Source organism: Theobroma cacao, chromosome 1 (assembly GCF_000208745.1).
Source record: "Theobroma cacao cultivar B97-61/B2 chromosome 1, Criollo_cocoa_genome_V2, whole genome shotgun sequence".
Classification (NCBI taxonomy): domain Eukaryota; kingdom Viridiplantae; phylum Streptophyta; class Magnoliopsida; order Malvales; family Malvaceae; genus Theobroma; species Theobroma cacao.
Genome location: NC_030850.1, coordinates 33,893,809 through 33,914,668, shown reverse-complemented (window position 1 = coordinate 33,914,668; position 20,860 = coordinate 33,893,809). Strand labels below are relative to the sequence as shown.

Sequence of the window (20,860 nt, the reverse complement as noted above, 5' to 3'; positions counted from 1 at the left end):
TTATTGGTTAAGTGGGTCCCCTTCAGAAAATACTAGTTGAAGGTATATTTTCAGGGAATATTTCTTTTTTTGAGAAAAAAACAGAGTCAATGGCAGATTTTCTAATTACCTTGTCATTAATGTTTAAAAATAATACTTCTATGAAATATATTAATAATGTCAACATTATACAAGAAACAAGAAAAATAAGATAAGTATAAATTTGACACTACAGATTTTGACGTGATTGAATTTGAAAAGGGTATTAATTGTGATTTTAAAGAAAATAGATGTAAATTGTGTGTATAACATTTTAAAATATATATTATTTAAAAATATTAAAATAAAATTTTATTATCTTTAATTAAATATTATATTTTTATTTTTAATTAAATAAATTAATTAAAATATTATTTATTATTTTATATTACTTTATACTAATACGGTATACTAACATATTATATAGATAATGATATGATATGCTGATATGGTATGATGATATGATCATATGATATTTTTTAATATTTATATTAGTATTATGTTAAAAATACATAAATGTGAAATGATAAGTGATAGTTTGACTAATAACAGTTAATCAATTATTTATTTAATTTAAATTAAAAGTAAGCCACCTATCCTTACAAAGACATTTATATAATGGATTTATAGAGACAACAAAATGACTCACACGCGTCCAAACTGTCAACAGAAAATAAGACATCCTTATCATCATCACTCGCCCACTTCGTCTCCATTTTCGGGAAGCCATTTATGTGGACAACAAATTCAAACCATACACGACCACAACTATTGCAAGCCTCTTAATTCCTGAAAATAACTATACTATTGCCTTCTTATTTCATTACCTTTTTATTTCGAAAATAAAATAATTTGAATGTAATTTTTTAAATAAAAATTATATATGTAATTATCATTGAGCCAATGGTTTTCTATTTAAAGCTGATTGGATGATCTCTGCTATAAAAAATCATCTCGACGTGAGCCCGGAGAACCGTTGGGTTGGGGTTAGTTGGTTACACTCTTAGCTTAACTTTCATAGGCTGGACCGTACGGAAGGAAGAGAGGATTAAGCCTGTCATATTAGCCCATCTTGGTCGCAAAAGCCCAGAACCACTTATCTGGTCAATTTTTCAGCATTGTAGGAGAAACCAGCCTAATGGGCTACAGTTCGGCCCTTAGGCCAGATCTTCTTAGTGAATAGTGATAACTGTCAGATTTTCAAATATGAAAGTCTTAAAAGGGTTTTCTCTTTTATTTATTTTTTCTCAACTTTTGTAATATTGTTTTAGGTTAGTAGTGTATTAACAAGAACAAATGAGAGCATGATCTTGACTCCCATAATTGATGAGAAATCATTGTCAAAACAAAAAAACCTAATAAAACAATAAAAAATATAATGATTCATAAAGATTACATGATATACACACTTTTAAAAAGTGAACAGAATTGCGGCTGTCGTATATCATAATATTTATTTAGTTATCATCAGCAATAAGCTATTCACTCACGGAAATCCTAATTATTGATTTTGCATCAAAAAGTCTTGTAATTGCTTGATAATGACCATCATTAATCATCATTATATGAAGCAATCAATGCTTGATGATTACATTAAGGATCCCTTAACCAAAATTTTACTAATGATCTGGTTTTTGGGCCCAGTATCGGCAACAGCTTGGATTCCAAGTCTCTGAGGCCTATTTCTGTATTCCATGCGACCTCTCTGTCTTTTGCGAAAAGAAAAAGGGGAAGATCAGAAAAGCTTTTGTTTTTTTTCTAAGCAAATATGTCTGTACCCAGAACTACTACACACATTTTCTCATCGCACAGTTAAGAAGAAAACTTTATTTTGCAATTGACAAATGCTTTGTCAGTACTTTACAGCTTAATCCCATACATGTCATCTAACTTTCCCGAACATAATCCGACAAAATAATCTACATAAGTTGAATTTTGGTAGTACATTCGAGGCTGAAAGCAATTCCAAAAGTGAAAAAAAGGGAATGAATCAGTTCAATTCAAAGCTTTTCACTGGAAGAAGGAATTGTGACTTTGCATCATTATAATTAGCAACAATTCAGAGTACATGGATATTCTTTCTTAATATATATGAATAAACGGATACATGCATGAACGAGAAGTAATATAATGATTCAATTGTGAGTTTTTCTAACTTGCACGTAAAAGACAATTTCAATTTTAGTTAAAAAGGATTATATGAGTTTAATGAGTTAAAAAAATCATCTACATTGAAATGCAAGTACTATTCAATGGTTTTGAGACCTTTCAATCTATTGGGCAACATTTAGGAACACAAGCGGCACATCACATGGTTTAAGTATTAAATGTACAATAATCAACTGGGACCTTAAGGCGTTTTCCTATTGCATCAAATGCTTATGCTTGTTAAATATAACATTGAACAAAGCACGTTGAGCCTAGAAAACAATGGTTTCGAGGGGAATTATTTCATCAGCCGAAGGGCCAAAGCCCAATAATAATGGTTATGCTAGCATTTTTGAATGTCTCAGTTTCAGCCCATACCATTCACTTCACATTACCCCAGTTACCAGGCAATAAGAACAATTTATATTCCAACAGTTGGTTCTGACAGATTTGGGAAATAACCAACGGCTTACAAAGGTCGGGAATCGGGTTAGGGCTGCTCGGAGGTCCCTTCAAGGCAAGCAACATTTAAGAACTGTGAATGCAACAAATTAATGGAAATGTATTACTGGCCCTAGAGGTACAAATTCTGGTCAATTCATGAAGGGTTTAGTTGGTGGGTTCTTTAGAATCCAAGAAAGTCCCCTTCACAGATTAATGTATGCGTGCAAAGAGTGATATGCATGAACTTCGTACCACATAAATCGTTTTCAATTCCAGTGACCCGGATCAGTTTACTTAACCATGAAACCACGGATTTAATTTCCATCTGACATGCACCTCTCCTATGATTGTCAACTTGTCCCAATCATTTCATAGCCGGGATTTTGTGACTAATCAGCAGTTACCAGTCCCTTGGTCTCTGTTTCTCTCTATCTGTATGCTTTTTTACTCCGAGAAGGGCCCTGATATTTCTTTTCATTGAATTTCTAACCCCTTGACATCATCAAAGTTCAACTCCTCAATTGTTTGTTCGACCTTTAAATGATTTTATCAGGAAAAACCATTTCCAGGAATCCCTTTGTACCTCCTTGGAAGGTGTATCTTAGTTTAAGTTGGATAAATTGATAACAAGGTTGTTACCTTGAGCAGATTCCTTTTTATGATAAAATACTGAAGCTTCATCAGTGGCACTTGTCTTTTGGCCATGAATCCATGATATGGTCAGCATGGTCTTGTTGGAAAAAGAATCGGCAAAATATATGTATTTGTCCCCTCGATGAACTGTTTGTAATCATGACGAAATTAAACAAAAACTTGGGGACAAGCGAGCAATCGAGACATTGAAGCCAAAGGGTCCTTTCCTTAACCTAGCTGATCAATAGTAATATAGTATCTCATCATCCTAGGCGAATCTATATTCCAACTTAGGGTCTACCAGGTACATGATTGAATTTTAATCATAGCAATAATTGTTGACAGGTGAATTAAATATTTTAAAAGCATTAGTTGATGTCTCATACATGAAGATTTTTTTAAACACTTAGTATCTCTTTGAATATGATAGATATATATATATCATAATTGACTAAAGATATAATATTTTAATTTCAATTCCTAAAAAAAGTGATTTTATTAGCATAACTCATTGCCCAAAATCCAAAAAAAAAAAAAGTCAGGATTTGTTGTCCTTAGCCTAGCTAGGGTGTGCCATGCAACGATGGGTGTCATTCTCTGACAGCCTGGTGGGTGATAGCCTGATTAGGACTGAAGAGCGTGGAGGTGGTGGAATTAGAGCTAAAAGAGCTCAAAGAAAAAACAGTGAAAGAACGGGAGGAAAATTAAACGTGGTCATCTTACCTAGGGATTTCTTAGGGAGGATTTTCTTGTGGCATTTACTGTGGGTTATTGGGATTAGCTATGGCTTGTTTTGAGTGATTACCTTTCATGGTAATAACAACAAAATATTAGTATCATAATTCAAAACCCAAGTTAATTAAACATGAGTTACATGACAGCAAAAGCTTTCCTTTTTAATGAATTTAAAAGATTTTAAACGTATGTCTTATTGAAATTAATTATGATTTGAAATTTTATTTATTTTTTAATTTTGTGCATTGAAATTGGTAATGTGACGTTTATGTGTATGTGTACGTATATAAATACATATGCTCAAATCTTAATTTTTTCATCCTTACCTAAAGTGTTTTTTTTTTTTGTTTTAAAAAATAAATTAAAATGAAGAAGATGGAGATGGTATTTCATATTTTTTGTAAGATAAAAACTCATGGCAACGCAAGATAATTAAGTAAATGAAGCTTTTGAGATATCCTCCAGGCAGCCTATTATACCCAAATTTGTCATGACTTCCGAATTCAATGTTTTTTTTTCTTTTCATATAATCGGAACTTATCAGACCTGTTAATAGTTAATAATCAGATGAAAAACCCATTCAAAAATTTCTTATTTTTTAGAGTTTAGGTCTCTCTCAACGTCCACTTGCATCCATTTTAATCGGCAAGTTGCTTTGCTTTCCACGTAAAGCAGAGAGAGAAACAAAGTATTCATGTTTAGACGTAAGGAAGATAAAAGATATTGGAATTAAATAATTGATGGAGCAAGAAGAATGCTTATCATTTTTTAAGTAACGCTATTATGTTTAATTAATTTTAGTTTATTGCATTAAACAAAGTTCAAGGAATGCTACATCAGGCCAACCTTTGATTACGTCGTCTTGAAAATCATTCTTTTAATTTGTTCAGATCATGAAATTAGGGACCTACGATATATATGAAAATGCACAGTGGGAACCCGCGTGAGGCAAGCATCAAAATTGGAAGTCTATTTAATACTTGATTAATGAATTAATTTAAAGGATTAATTAACCTTGAAAAAGTAAACCCATAATATACACAGTAATATTCGATTAATTTGACCAATGAGGATTACCATATATTTGTTTCAATTAATTAAGTATTAATAGGTTGAGATGTAGTGTTGTTAGTTTGTGTGTCGAAAAATAATCTAGAAGTTACCAATTTAAAACGTCACTGTAGCCGCATGTGGCAATGGGGAGCCAATAATTGTTACCAAGAAAGTTGGATTTCCCCTATGGAAATTTTGGCAGATTTCCCGACGTCGGCAGGAAAAGCATTCCTTTATGTAGGTGGGGAGAGTAGGAGCAGGACGCATAAGACAAAAGAAAAAACCTACAACATCGTTCATGTCTCTATGCTTTGAGTTGAATACAGTCGAGCTTTAAGGACATATGATAGTTTATGGCTAAAATTCAGCAGCCTTTCGGTCGGTGCTAAGACAAGAGCACCAAGTACGGCGGGCGGGCAGGCAGGGAGTCCCTTCGAGCAAAGCTAAGTAAAGCAAAAGATGAAAGGCAAACGTTTATCACGTTAGGAAACAAAAGAACAAAAAAACCATATTTAAGAACTTAAAGGTCACTCGTTTCTTGTTGTGGGATTTTATTGGACAAGGCCGAAGGTTTAGTACTACCTCCACGTGGGTAAATCACTGTTGCTTTTCTTCTCATTCTGCTTCTTCTTTATCTTTGTCGGCGGGTTCAATAGTCACTTATTTCACATTTTGAGAAAGTTGGGGTACTAACTAGGCAAAAGAAGGAAAAAACCAAGAGTGGGTGGGGGCTTTTGAGAACAATATGAAAATCTAATCATTGTTCTAATCAATTGCATTTCTTACAGTCAATGGGCAAGCCAATGGATATGTTGATTGGGTTTGAATTTTTTAATCTCTTACTAAGATGGATTACTATATTAACATATATAACAGTAAGAGTAAAGCAAAATGGTCTTGTTTCTCTACTTTGCAAGTAAGTTTTCTTCGGCTTTTTTTTTAATCAATCCTTTTAATAGTAATAAAGATCAATAAGTAAGATCAAAATATAGTCTAATTAACCCCCCCCCGCCCCCCCAAAAAAAAAGAACTTGTGCTAGAATTATGGAGCTCCAAAGGGCAAGGGCACATGTTACCTCAATATCCCCAAAGCTAAACAGAAACTGATTTCGGCGCTTATATGAAGCACGAAGAACATGTGCTGAAATAAATTCCTGTTAGAAATTTGAAAATGACAATCAATATCGCCAATTATTGGAATGAAAACCTTTGAGAATGAAATGTGTCCTAACCAAGGCAAATTCACCATTTTCTCTAACCTTGAAAGTTCAAAGTGTTATCCAACCAAATCCTTTGGTCAGCATCTCAAATCCCACAAATTAACTGGTGTCACTATATAGTATACCCTCACCTTTAAGCATAAAGAAACTGCATGCTTTAGGACAGTGATTTAATGGTTAATAACAAGCTGCACGTTTTTAGTGTTCAAATTATCTATGCCTTGATCGGAATTTTATGTTATAGAAAGTGTCTGACAAATCAACTGGAGACTTACAATACTATGTTGGTCGAAAGACTGATAAAATTGCTTTGTTAAAAAAAATAAAAAAACTGTACTGGTTGTATGTTTTGATTAACTAGCCAAGATAATTAAACTTATTATCAATTGATTTTAAATTGAATTCCACCTAATGATTGGAGGCCAGAAATGATGAGAGAAAAGAAAAGTGAAATGGCAGGAACAAAGTGTATTTATATAATTATATAGATTTTAAATTAATATTCAATTTAAAATCAATTGATAATAGGTGTAGAGTTCTTTATTATACTTATACATTAAGGATATTTTCAATGTAATAGAATTCACAGAAAAAATAACTAGTTTTTACTTGGATATCCATAATTTAATACACACACACACGGTTAGAAAGGGTCCATTTTCTAATTAATGTTTCAGCCTTCCAGGTGCATTATTTTCAATAGAGAATCCTTTTTCTTTTTTCCTTTTTTGTTTGATTTCGGAACAGAGAAAAGAATTATTGATGGGCGAAATGATCACAGTACCCCATATTATTTTGCTTTACTCCTCGTAATGTTCACCTTGTACAGCAGGATGGATGATTTGCTGAACGACAAGACGAGGCAATAAATCATCGCAGTTGGGGAAATGGGAAAACAGTAGACTGTCGTTGGCAGTCGCGCCTCCCAAACAACAAAAGCCAATCAGAAACAAAGAGACGAGAGATCATAGAGTACTACAGATTCCCACCTCCTTTAAATTAGCATAAATGATTAATCCTGCTAAAAAAATTCATGGACAGCTTCAGAGAATATATATATATACTGCAAATTGGCCTTTTTGAAGCAGCTGCTTGTCCGTTATGAAAAAGAGCATCTATTTACAAAGCATCTCATGATCGAAGGTTTTTAGTTTTTAGCCAAATATGATATAACATATCCCGGATATACATAAGAGGAATTTCTGTCCTTGATTTGAGCTTTTCACGGGGCAAGCTTTTCCCTTCAATAATTTTCCAATATGCTTACATGTAAGTTTTAACAGTCACCTCTCCGCCTTCTCATTTGTCCGGGGTGAGCTGTTTTCCGTATGCAAATATGAGGCAACAGAAAATTTTATGTGCTATAGCTGCTTCCAACCACAAATTATACGGCGCCGCTTGCAACAGAGATAACCAATGAGTTCAATTGAATGTGAAACACCAATAATGTGTGATGGAAATTATTGGAATTGTCGATAAGTTTTTTTGACTTTGCATCTCCACTTTAATCCTGTGGATTCAATTGTTTTCTCCGCTGAACTATTTCTCTCGCTTGGTGGTGGCAAATTCACAATCACCCACGATTTAGTTTGATCCTACAAAACAATTAAGACGTCCTTTGTTGTTTCCTTCTTAGATGATCTTTAGCAATGGCGTCGCGATTGTTGAAATGCTAGTTATTTATCTTGCATTACCATGCACGTTGATGGCATATTTCCTTCCCGATTAAAAGATTAGCTTTTCAATTATTTCAATTCTTAATTAACATCGTATTAGAGTTAGAGGTATGTGTGTTGGAACTTTGTGAACATTTAAGCCAAAAGTAAGGAGGAGGGTTTACCACTGCGATTTTGAAGATCTCCTAAACATGGGATACCTCACTACACTTGCCTCACGTGTAATGATAGAAAATTCTATTAATGTTTCCCTTGATTAAAGTTTCAAAGCTTGTAATAATTCATATTTGACTTAATCGTTGTCGTCGTTTATTATTTTTAATTAAAACAAATAAAAGAAAAGAATAAAAGAATGTGGAAAGGCTCTTGTCCAAAAGTATGTTGACCAATAAACGAATAAGTAAATAAAAGAATAGAATTTAAGGTTCTAATCCTCCATTTCTTGGACCATCTCATATGTTAGAAAAAAAAACAAGTTATTATTGTAAATATGCACCACTCTAGCTCAATTAGATTTAACAAGGTATGCATTAAGCTTTTCGTAAGATTACTTAAAATGAACAATAAATATGCCCATTGAAAATCTTCCAAGGTAAAACGCATGCATCCTATCATTCAACTTGAACAAATAGAATTTTCTTTGTTTTTTGTTTTTTCAAATTTAAAAAATAGTATCATTTTCAAGAGATACCTATCCAATGAAGTACTTTTGTTTGTTGATGTAACTTTTCTTCTAGTTTCGGACTGTGTTGATGATATTGTTTCGTGTTGTGCAGATTGTTGTCTTGTAGCACCTTTTTAGATAAATAAAGCTGCTTCACTTATCAAAATGCCAAATGTCAATATCATTTTCGCCCACAGTGTGAACCTTGTGGAATTGAGGGAAATGTTGCTGCTGCCTAACTATATCATAAAGCCATGCAATGCAGCCTCTTGTGTACTGAAAGAATAGGTTTTGCTATCTCGTGCACCTGAAATTTGTCCAGTCAAATCATCGCGCTGCGCATGCACAAACCAACTTATTCTATTAAACCACGTCTGAATCAATATGTGAGCAGCACTCGCTGTCAGGATAAGGTCTGAGTCGGACCATCTTTTCAAACTGAAAACTATATGGCCTCGTATCAAAAACAGAAAGCGGATATATATTTCCCCTTTTATGGACTGTGGAGAATTTGATATATATATATATATGGTTTGTCGGGTGTAGGCTTAAGTTAAGGAGGGCAAAAGCAACAAGTTTTCATCTATTTATTTGCTCTTTGTAAAGTCTGAAATATTTGTTGCTGATTATCAGAAAGTAAATTCTTCTTTGTTAAGGTTGGGAAACCTTTGTGATGACATGAGAAATTATTGCCGTCATTCCAAGACTTGATAATTTTTGTATCAATAATTTTTAATTTTATAGAAGAAAGTAGTTGTAATTCACTATAGAAAAGCGTTCTTTTTTTTTTTTAAGCAAAAGAAACGTACCTGTTATCTGACATCACCACCCTTTCTAATTTCTCGTAACAAATGATGTTGTACCGAAGCGCCAATGGGTCCCCAAACTTCACACACTTTTCAAGTTTAAAGCGTGGGTGTGCTTGTCAATAAGCTACCCACTCATTGGTCAGCCAAAAGGTTTCAACTAAAAACTGTCATGCAAAGCCTGTCGTGCCTCCTGTTAATATTGCATTCCGTTAACCATTGCAAATGCAATATTAACATTTCAAGTACTAAACTCATAAACTGACAAGTCATTTTCCTCGTAATTTTAAGTGGAGGAGAAAACGAAATGCAATTTCTGCCTCGGAACCTTCACCCGTTAGGTTTATAGGAATTCGAATTGTTTCTTTCACAGACCAAGAAAATCGTACAAAAATAGTTCGTCAAAATTACCTGGTTTTCAGGACCACTGGTGAATGCGAAACTGTAGACTTATCACTTGTAATTTTGCGTACAAAAATATAAGGAAATAGTCAGACTTTGACACTTGTTTCTTCCTTCCCTTGATGCTACCATTTTTCTTTTTAATTTACCTTCTCTTTTTTCTTTCTTCGTAATTATTCAGGGACTAATGGGAGTACGTCCAATTTTCTTGTTCATAATTATGGAAAGGATGTGCGATAGGCCATGTCATCTGTCACGGTCGACGCGTTGGAAAGGATGGGCATCAGTGCACTGAATGTAGCTTACAACTTAATTCCCGCGAATAAGCCCGGAGGGCAAGTCAAAATCTAATTGTGTGCTGTGTATCTGTGGTCTAATACCAAAACGCCCAAAACATTGTTAATACTTAAAAGGTCTTTTTATTTTTATAATATAAAAAGGGGGTGAAATGGTCAATTTCTCTCCTCTATGGGCTCTGAAGCCCAGTAGTCTTAATCATGGGAAAGAAATTAACAAAGAATTTCGAATTCAATATGTTGACGTTGAATTTTAAAAGTTGTTCACGAATGCAGATTTTAAATGACATAATTTTTTTTAAAAATTTTAAATTATTTAAAAATTTGTTAAATAAATTTTTATTATTTTATTATATATTTAACTAAATTTTTTTATATTTTTATTTTTATTTAAATTTTTTTATAATTAAATTTTTAATTAATTATTATTACTTAAAATATAACTTGTATAATCACGCGATACTAATGTATCGTTAATAAAAATAACAAAAAAATTACATAATTATATAATCATATCATATCAACATTTCACATTACCTTTCATTTTGTCATGTCAATATATCAAATTAATATCACGTAACAATATAACAATATTTTAATTAATAATTATTAATTAATTATTAATTATAAAAACTTATTTGAGTTAAATAAAAATATAAAAATTTGATTAAACGTAATAAAAGAAAAATAATTTATTTATCTTTTAAAATTATTTAAAAAATTTAAGTATTATGCCATTTGGAATTAATCTGTCATTTGTAGATAAAAATGAAAATGTGCATAAATATGGGGGTATTTATTAATGTTTTAAAATTGTATAGCAATTCAGTTAGGGACCCAGCAAATTTTTTGTTAACTATGATTAAGACAATAAAAATGGGAAGTGGCAATAACCTAATTCTCTGATTTAAAATTGAAGGTGGAAAAAACAGTAAGTTTGGGGGGCATCAAATTAAACTTTTTGTTGCTAGCAATATTAGAAAATGACCTTTTACATGAAAAAAAAAATGTTAAAGCTGATGATGTTTATATATGTGCGGCCCCCACCGAGTGACATGAGTGGGGGGTTTTGGGCTTCCGCCTGCGCCCCATGTTGAACGGCAACAACAACATCCCGGATGAATCAAAGCGCACAAAAAGCCACCATTGATAGTGTTAGCTAGTAGAAGTTGGTGTCAGGACTCGGGATACGTTATTTTCAGTCAATTTTTAATCTGCAATGCAGTTTTTAACAGAAACTTAATACCCTTTCTGGTCATTTATGATTAGTTACATGCACTTGTCTTTTTACCAGCCAAAATATCGCGATATAAAAAATTTATTTATAAAACTTTGCTAATTAAATTTAAATGTTTTTAATGTAACTATATATAAAAATTTTTTAAAAATAATCAATGATCGATATTTTTATTAATTCGGTTATGAATTTTGAATATAATTATAATTAATTAAAATAATCAAATAAATTATTTTTATAATAAATTAATATTAGAATAAAAAAATTAAATTGAATTAACATAATTGAATCAATTTCGATTTTCATGTATTAATTAATGTTAACCATTAGCTACAACATAGGATCTTGTAGCCTGGCAGCTCTGTACTTCTTCTGCCAATGTTTCCAGGCTTCCCAACATATGCAGTGAAGCAAATTAACAAATTTTAATCCATCCAAAGTTCACTATATAGGATGCTAGCAAGGGGGAGGGGGCGGGAATAGAGGTCACCGGGCCTATCAGGCACATCCCTGGTTGTGTGTCATTGTCAATATAGGAAAAAGTTCGTTACAAATGAATGCCGAAAAGGGTAGCAAATCATTATGAATGAAAACAAAAAAAAAAAAGGTTTAAAAAGATAAATCCGCTCCAAAGCTTTGATTCTCCTCTGAGGTTACTTAAAGAAAACCAACCGAATGAAAAAAGTTTGGGATATGAGTCATGATTCTCTTTTTAAATTATATTATATACATTTTTTATTAAATTAAATATTACGTATATGATTTTAAACATTGTTATTAGGTTTCATATTAACAATTATTTCCACTTGCTGTACCAATTTTAGAAATGTTCGCTGAAGGTAATATTTTTCTTAAATAATTTAAAAGCAAGAAAAATAAATAATGTAGGAGATCAATTTATGCACTATATCATCCCTTGCAACGTGCAAATGTAAATGGAAGTAACATAATTCTATCAATAAATAGCTTGGTTTCGAGATTCAATCATGCCAAATAATTGAAATCCATAAATATGCTTATATGGTTAAAGCACTTGACACATTAGATTCAATTTACTAATGCTAAGCTATACATACATATGACCACAAAACGTTGTCGGTTCTGGAACACACTACGCTGTCTCAAAGGTTTTGCCGACATATGTATTTGGAGCCCCACCAACATTTCGAGCCGTCACATTATTGCTCCACCATATCCCTTGTGGTCATGCCCAATCCGAATCACCTCACCATCGCCTTTTGGTATATGCCTTCAGTTAGCTTGTATCAATCCGTATTTAATAAGTGATATTTAGTTTTTTTTTTAAATAAATTTGGATAAAAATGTGTTCTTAACAAATATCATAGAGGTCCAAATAACATCATTTTTTTTTGTTTTTTATATAAAAATAAAAAGAATTGATACTTAAAGAGTTGAGTTTGATTTTTTTTATCTTCAATATAAAAAATACATATCTGATGAATGTTTGACAACTATAAAAGGAAGTTTAATTAGAGGGCCACCCTAGACACTTATGATCAATCAAATTCTTATATCTACTTAAGGAAGATTAACTAAATTCCACGCCAAGCACATTAATCTTAATTATCAAACCACCGATTTTTCATCAATATATTCCTAGTACTATTATTACTCGTGTACAATAAATACAATTAATTTGCCTTATAAGGCGAAAAAGTTTTAACCACGAAGGGCATTGATCTCTTGGACATATGGTGCACTTTGAATTATTGTATAGTTTTTACTGTTATGTAAATCAAAAATTTAATGTACTATTGGTGTATCATTGACAGCTTATATACTATGTCAATGTAAATGGAGTAACAACTTAAAAATTACTATTAGCTTTACCAAATTTATAAAATATATAAACCCCTCTATGTTGGCATGTTGTTTTAAATGATGCATTGCATTTATAATTTGTTAAACCTAAATCTAATGTAAGAGCATAGTAGTATAAGAGATCCAATAATATGTATAACAAGAAAATAAAATTAAGATCTATAAATCATTTCAAAGTAATTTATAATTTTTTTTCGATCAAGTATCCCTCATGAGTTTGTACTATCAGTGAATCAAATATTGCTATCTTGATAACAAATAAATTTAAAAATTAAAAATTATCAAAAATCAATTTTTATAATTTTAAAATATTTATTTTAAAAGATTTTTAAATTTTTATTGTTCATATATATATGAGATGACACTATATGATCAAGTGATAATGTATAAGTATCATATAGGAATAATGTATCAAATATAAATAATTATTGATCACACGTTTATATACTTGTAGACAAAAATATTGTCTATGTAAAAGGGAACTCATTGACTTGTTTGGAATGACATTACATTATATTTAAAGTTGAATACAAGGAATTAAATTCATAATACGAAAGAACCTTACCTTACATAGTTACACTATTGCAATTTGACTATTGAATGGTCATATGCACCAACTCTCTTGAAAAAAGATAAGCTGAGTATATAGATAGGATTAGACACAAATGAAGATACAATGTATTTACCATAAAGAGGTAAATTGATTATTGAATATAAAGATGGTAATGAGTACCCTGTTATAAGGTACTCGTGAACACTCAATTCGATTATATAAGATTAAAATACCCTATAATTAGATTGAGAAAATAATTTCATTGCTTGTATCGAGTTCGAGTAGGATTCAGGTATCACCCATTGGATACTCGATACTCGAACTCGATTATTTTTTTAATTTTATATAAGTAAAGACAAACCTATATTATTAATTAAATTAATTCATGAACTATAATTATTAATTAACTTGTAATATCTTTTTAATACATATACTCTATATATTGTGTTAATTTATAAAAAATGTAATTACTATTATATATATACTTTTAGTATATATGCTTTAAATATATGAATATATTTATTTTCTATTTTATATTAATGTTACAAAAATTATAACTAATAAAATTATTAATTATAATATATTTACTGTTGTTTATAGAAACTTATAAATTATATTCTTAAAAAGAATTTGTGAGATTAAAATAGTTTTTGAGCCTAACTGTTTTTTTAATTTAATGTAATTAATAATAAACCCATATAGTTAATTAAACTTGTAATGTTGTTTAAATTGTTGTTTGGATATTTGTTTTTAGTTATTTAAGTTGATATTTGAGATATTTATTTTTAATTATTGAAATTTAAATTTTATTTTTTGTGTATTTTTATAAATTTAATTATTAGTGAATTATATGAAATATGAATGAAAATATTATTATATATAAATGCAGGTACGAATTCAAGTTCAAATAATTAGGTACCTATGAAAAATATTTTAATAATTTTTGTACATAATCGAATTTTTAAACGAGTTTGGCTAATTATCGAGTAATGAATATATATTAAGATTTGAGTTAAAACAATAAATTTTAAAAATATTCAAATAATTATAAAATTTAAATATCCCATTTCCTAATGAATATAACTTTAAATTTAAATATTTTAAAATTATCGAATAGCCGACCTGTTGATGTCTTAATAGAAAATTACAGAATTAAGTATTTGCATTCAATGTCCTGTCCTCCCTCAATCCTTATTATTTTATAACACCTAAAAAGTTGTCTGACTAATGAAAAATTATCATTATTTGCATTAAAGGTAATGATGATTAGGATACAGTAAAAAACAATAAATGTTATTAAATTATACCTAGTACAAAAGGTAAATTCTAACAAGATGCTATTTATAACATTTTGTTGAGATAAAATTAAAATAAAGAGTAATAAATGGTGACATTAATAAATGCTCTGGAGATGCATTACCATAAAATAAAAAAGTAAAAATAGAAAATTATTTTTAAATGGTAAATTCAACAAATTTCCATTTATATATTAATTGTATATGGAAACTTAGATCAGACAGTTTAAGGCAGCCACTTTTACTTCCTTATTTTTCTTTTGCATAAAAGGAGTAAGGAAATTATGGAAACATAAAAATCAGGGACTGAAGAATTTGAGAGGAAAAAGAAAAAGAATATGGAAAAAAATTAAATTTCATAAAAGTAAAGGGATGCCAGTGCAATATTGCCAGAATCGGCTTTTTCCTACCTGGCGTTATAATCTTGCCCTTTACGTTGACCCAATTATTACTGAAACATCAGGCAATGCTCACTACAACCCAGGTTCACAAAGGTAATTCCGCAATCCGACAGTTTCACAGGGGCTGGTATGTGCGGAATTCTCACGTTAGACCGAGGGTAGAATGGGGATTAAAAGTTGCAAATTTGGAAAAAATGTGGACGGCATTTGGTAACGCCTATAAAATGCGAGCTGAAGAATCTTCTCTCCATCTCTCAATCCACCATCGCCAAATCAAACTCAAAGCACTTTGCCTTTGCACCCAGTCCCCAACCCCCCACCCTCTTTCTCTCCTGCAATAAAATCTTTTCGGTTTTATTTGCAGAGAAGTAGTGAGAGGAAGAAAGGAAAAGAAAGCATCGGAAACGGTGAAAGAACAAAAATTGTAACGTCTTTCACCAAACCTCTTTTCTTTTTTCTCGCCCTATAAAAATTCGTTCACGTTGATACTTCTGACTCATAAACCAGCTTCCTCATTGTAACTCTCTCTGTTTTAGTTAGAACAGAAAAGACTGAGCTTCTTCAGGTAACTGGCCTTTTTTCTCTCTTCCTCTGAAAATACCTTCACTGAATTTCACGCTGCAGTTAATCCAGATACCTACTTACTTTCTTTACACAGTCTGATTCTGTTTTATTCTCTCTCTCTCTCTCTCTCTTTCTGCTTTATTGAAAATTCCTTTTTTTTTGGGTTGTTGACTTCCCTAACGTCACCTTTTGCCGGTAATTTGATTCTCTTTGGATTTCTTTTGTTAATTTTGTTCTTTGTCTCATTTGAGTTTTCAAGTTTTATAGCAGGATGTGAAGTTGAAATTTTATTTTATTTTATTTACCTGATAATTTGTTAATTTCTGTGATTTCCTCAGTTTACTGTTGTTTCGGACTTCAATTCCATTACTTTTGCCATTTTTTGGCCTTTCAATTTTAATTTCCAAAGTTTTAAATCTCTACTTTCTAGAGGAAGATTTACACTTTCCGGTAAACTTCTTGATAGTTGACTAAGTTGACTATCCGTCAAAGAAAATGAAAGCTTCGCAAAGTTGCAATTATCATCTTCGTTTTCCCGGATTACTCGTGATCAGAGAAAGCTTGTTTCTAAATGATCCTTCCTTTTTTTTTTTTGTTTTTCCATTTTTTCCTTCTTTTTGACTTTTTTTTTAACATGATTTTATGGTAGCAGTCTTTCTTTTACTTGAATTGATTTCTTCTTCTTGCACTTATCTATACCAAAGAAAAAACTCCATTTGGCTCCTGTTTGGCGACACACACAGAGAGAGAAAAAAACTTTATTTGTAACTATTTTGTTTTTCATTTTTTGAGAAGACGATAGTATTTTGCTTTTCCTATCCTTTCAAGTCAGCTTTTTTCCACTATTATAACTATTTTTTTCTTCTAAATAACAGCGAAACAGTGATAATTTCATTTCGTTTCCTTATCTTCTCGTTGGTTGTGGTTTCAACGACGATGTTAGAAAAGATGGAAATTCTGGACGTTGAAATAGTGATTGAAGAGTTCGAAGCGATGACCAAAGATGCTGGGAGCGTTCAAAGGGAGACTTTAAAGAAGATTTTAGAAGAAAACGCATGCGCTGAGTATTTGCAGAATCTCGGCCTGAATGGAAGAACTGATCCCGAGAGCTTCAAGGCTTGTGTTCCTCTCGTTACTCACAAGGACTTGGAGCCTTATATTCAAAGAATCACTGATGGTGATTCTTCCCCGATTCTCACTGGAAAACCAATAACCACCATATCTCTCAGGTATTTGTTTTCTTCTACTTTTATTTTGTTTGCTACTATTTAATTTTTCAAAATTGGGAGCTAAATTATTGTAAATAAATTCCTTTTTATTGCAATTTTCAGCTCTGGCACTACTCAAGGAAAGCCCAAGTTTGTGCCTTTCAATGATGAATTGATGGAAACCACTTTGCAGATTTACCGTACCTCTTATGCTTTTAGAAACAGGTATTTAATTGAATATACTAATTTTATTTTTACTACCTTTTTTACCAAGTTTGTAATGCTCCGTATCGATTTTTTTCTTGTCCACACCTTTACTTTTTGTTGTATCTTAACCAGTTTTCAAACACGTGATATTCCAACTTAATAATTTTCTTGGATACACAGAGAATTCCCTGTTGGGAAGGGGAAGGCTTTGCAGTTCATTTACAGTAGCAAGCAGAGTAAAACCAAAGGGGGTTTGTTTGCTGGAACTGCAACTACCAATGTCTTTCGCAATTCGCAGTTTAAAAATGCGATGCAAGCAATCCAATCTCAGTGTTGCAGCCCTGATGAGGTGATATTTGGTCCTGATTTCCACCAATCTTTGTATTGCCATCTTTTATGTGGGCTGATTTTCCGTGAGGAAATTCAGTTGGTTTCCTCTACGTTTGCCCATAGCATTGTTCTTGCCTTTCGAACTTTTGAACAAGTTTGGGAAGAGCTTTGTGCTGATATAAGAGAAGGGATCCTCTCTAGCAGGATCACTTTTCCCTCTGTCCGATCAGCTATGGCCAAATTGCTGAAGCCAAATCCTGAATTGGCTGATTTGATTCATAAGAAATGTACAGCACTAAGTAATTGGTATGGATTGATACCGGAGCTTTTCCCTAATGTGAAATACATCTATGGAATCATGACTGGGTCCATGGAGCCTTATTTGAAAAAGTTAAGGCATTATGCAGGGGATTTGCCTCTTTTAAGTGCTGATTATGGTTCTTCAGAAGGGTGGATTGGGGCCAATATCGATCCAAACCTGCCTCCTGAGTCGGCTTCTTATGCTGTGCTTCCTAATATTGGGTATTTTGAATTCATCCCTCTGAATGAGAACGTTGAGGAGCATGTGCAAGACAAAGTTAATGCTTCTTTCCTCTCTGCCGAGCCCAAGCCAGTGGGTCTGACTGAAGTTAAGGTTGGCGAAGAGTATGAGATTATTATGACCAGTTTTGCAGGTACACATTTTTTTCTTACAAATCAGAAACGATTTTCTGTTACAATTACTTTATAAGATTGTGGAGATTTCCCAAACAGTCTGTAATCTCCATTTCTACTCCATGTCTCAACCACGTTCAGATGAACATTGCACGTTGCAGTGTCTGCAACTTCTAATTTATTTATTTGTCAATGCAATGACCCAACCATGACATAAATGCTCTTCATGTGGGTGTAGCCATGTAGGAGATAGGGAGAACAAGTTTTTTTCTAGTTGCTCCTTTCCATAGTTTATGTTTTTTTTTTTTACCGACTTTATTTGATTTGCTGCAGTGTCATGAATAAATTGGCTTATTGTTGTCGCTCTTTGCTGTATGCTTCTATACATCCAGATTTTTCTTTAATGTTATCTTCTTTTGGCACAAAATTTGGAAACAGAAGTTCCCTTCTCAAGAAGACCCATGTGTTCTCTGCCATATATATCGTTGCTTCAAACTTCTGAATTAAGAATTTGGTACTTTTGTTTCCTAGTTGTAGAGATAATCTTCTTAGAGGAGACACGTCTGATGCATCATATCTTTATATGTTTATTTATTTATATATATTTACTTTTAGCCAATTTTTTTTTAAGTAAAATAGTACTATCTGGTATCTTTTTTTAGTTTTCTGGTTATCACTCGTTCTTCATCATATTTACATGCTCTGAATATACTTTTTGTTTATTGGTTTCCCCTTTTTGAAGTCTTTTATATAAAGTCTTTCCGGGTAGTCTGATGAGTTAGTTGCTGCCTTGTCCCCAGGAAGAAAGAGTAGGCTTAGTCTTAGGCATAAATGACGCAAAGGAAGAGGTCAATGGTTTCTTAGATTATAGTGAGGTCTTTGAGATAATAAAGATAGACTTATTCGCTAAACTATGATGTACTATGAAAAGGATGGGATGGGTTTTTTTGTCAATGGACTGTGTTAAAATATTATGATTGATATTTTTATAATCAGCTTTTTTTAAGAATAAAAATCATTATAGAAGACAAACTAGGAGAAGATTGATGCCTTTGGGGCCGTTATATGTCTTAGGTTTTTGTGTAGCGTGCTGGAAAAGTTGAGGATTATGTAAAACAAACTGCCTTTGGTTATGGAATAATTTAAATGGTCATGCCTATCACACATAGATATAATATAATAAGTAATATTAAAAGATGTTTAGTGGAAAACTTCTTGTAGTTTAGTCATTGGCAACCGAATCCTGGTCAGCAAGTGGTTGCCATTGAAATTGTCTTTTTCTGGAAATAGACCCTGTCTACCCCTTTTTCCCCCCTTCCTTCAAAACATTGCACTAGTCATATTTCTCTGTATTTATTATGTATAATGTCTAGCATATTAATAATTGAGCTCTTTGAAACATTGGCATGTTAGTTTAATTTGTTGGTTGTCCTTTCTTCTCACTTGGAAAAATTGCAAGCACACATTCACACCTACTTACCTCGAAGTTCTTAGTTGGAATTTTCTTGTGCTGACTTTTAAAACTAGTTCAATCCTTTAATACCCTTCTGAAACTGTAAAGCGCAGGTTTGTACAGGTATAGGCTAGGGGATGTGGTCAAGGTTATGGGCTTCCATAACTCAACCCCGGAACTGAAATTTGTCTGCAGAAGAAACCTGATGCTCACCATAAACATCGACAAGAACACCGAGAAAGATTTGCAGCTCGCCGTGGAGGAAGCAGCCAAGTTAATTGCTGGAGAAAAGATGGAAGTTGTTGATTTCTCTAGTCATGTGGATGTGTCAACCGACCCCGGTCACTATGTGATCTTTTGGGAAATTAGTGGCGAAGTGAGCGATGAGGTCCTGAAAGAATGCTGCAATTGTCTGGATCGTTCTTTTGTTGATGCAGGCTATATCAGTTCCCGCAAGGTCAATGCCATTGGGCCTCTTGAACTCCGAGTTGTTTGGAGGGGAACTTTCCAGAAGATTCTTGATCATTACCTAGGATTAGGAGCTGCTCTTAGTCAGTTCAAAACGCCACGATGCGTGGGGCCTACAAACAATAAAGTGCTGCAAATCTTGTGCGGCAATGTCGCCAAGAGCTACTTCAGTACTGCTTTCTAGTTCCTAGTTAAATATGGGGGAAAAGTAATTTTCTCATCAGTTCTCATATCATAAATAATAAATCAAAGGTTTTTATTGGCTTAAATCTTAACCACCTCTATCTTTTGAATACTGAATTTGCTAAATCATTTCATCTACCTAGTGGCAAAGAGTTTGGGGGATTTCACTTCAGTCCACAGCATCTCTGGGCTTTGTCAGAGAGGGGCTACGGTTGACTTTTTGGGCTTGGTGGTCGGTGTGGCCCATTTTTTTATCACCAAAAACTATCTCTCTTTCCTTTCCGACGAAACCTACATGTAAGCAAGATTTGACAAAGGCTAAACTAACTTACGAATCCAACCACATGAAATGTTGTGCAGTAGGTAAGAT

General features: G+C 32.4%; 1 protein-coding gene across 1 annotated transcript; it reads left to right on the top strand.

Annotated features, from left to right (window-relative positions):
* On the top strand, nt 15,659-20,582 carry LOC18614015 (jasmonic acid-amido synthetase JAR1). The gene is made up of 5 exons (XM_018130000.1): nt 15,659-15,988; nt 16,863-17,216; nt 17,319-17,420; nt 17,583-18,406; nt 19,953-20,582. The coding sequence occupies exons 2-5, from the start codon at nt 16,924-16,926 to the stop codon at nt 20,489-20,491; spliced, it is 1,758 nt and encodes a 585-aa protein (XP_017985489.1). The 5' UTR covers nt 15,659-15,988; nt 16,863-16,923; the 3' UTR covers nt 20,492-20,582.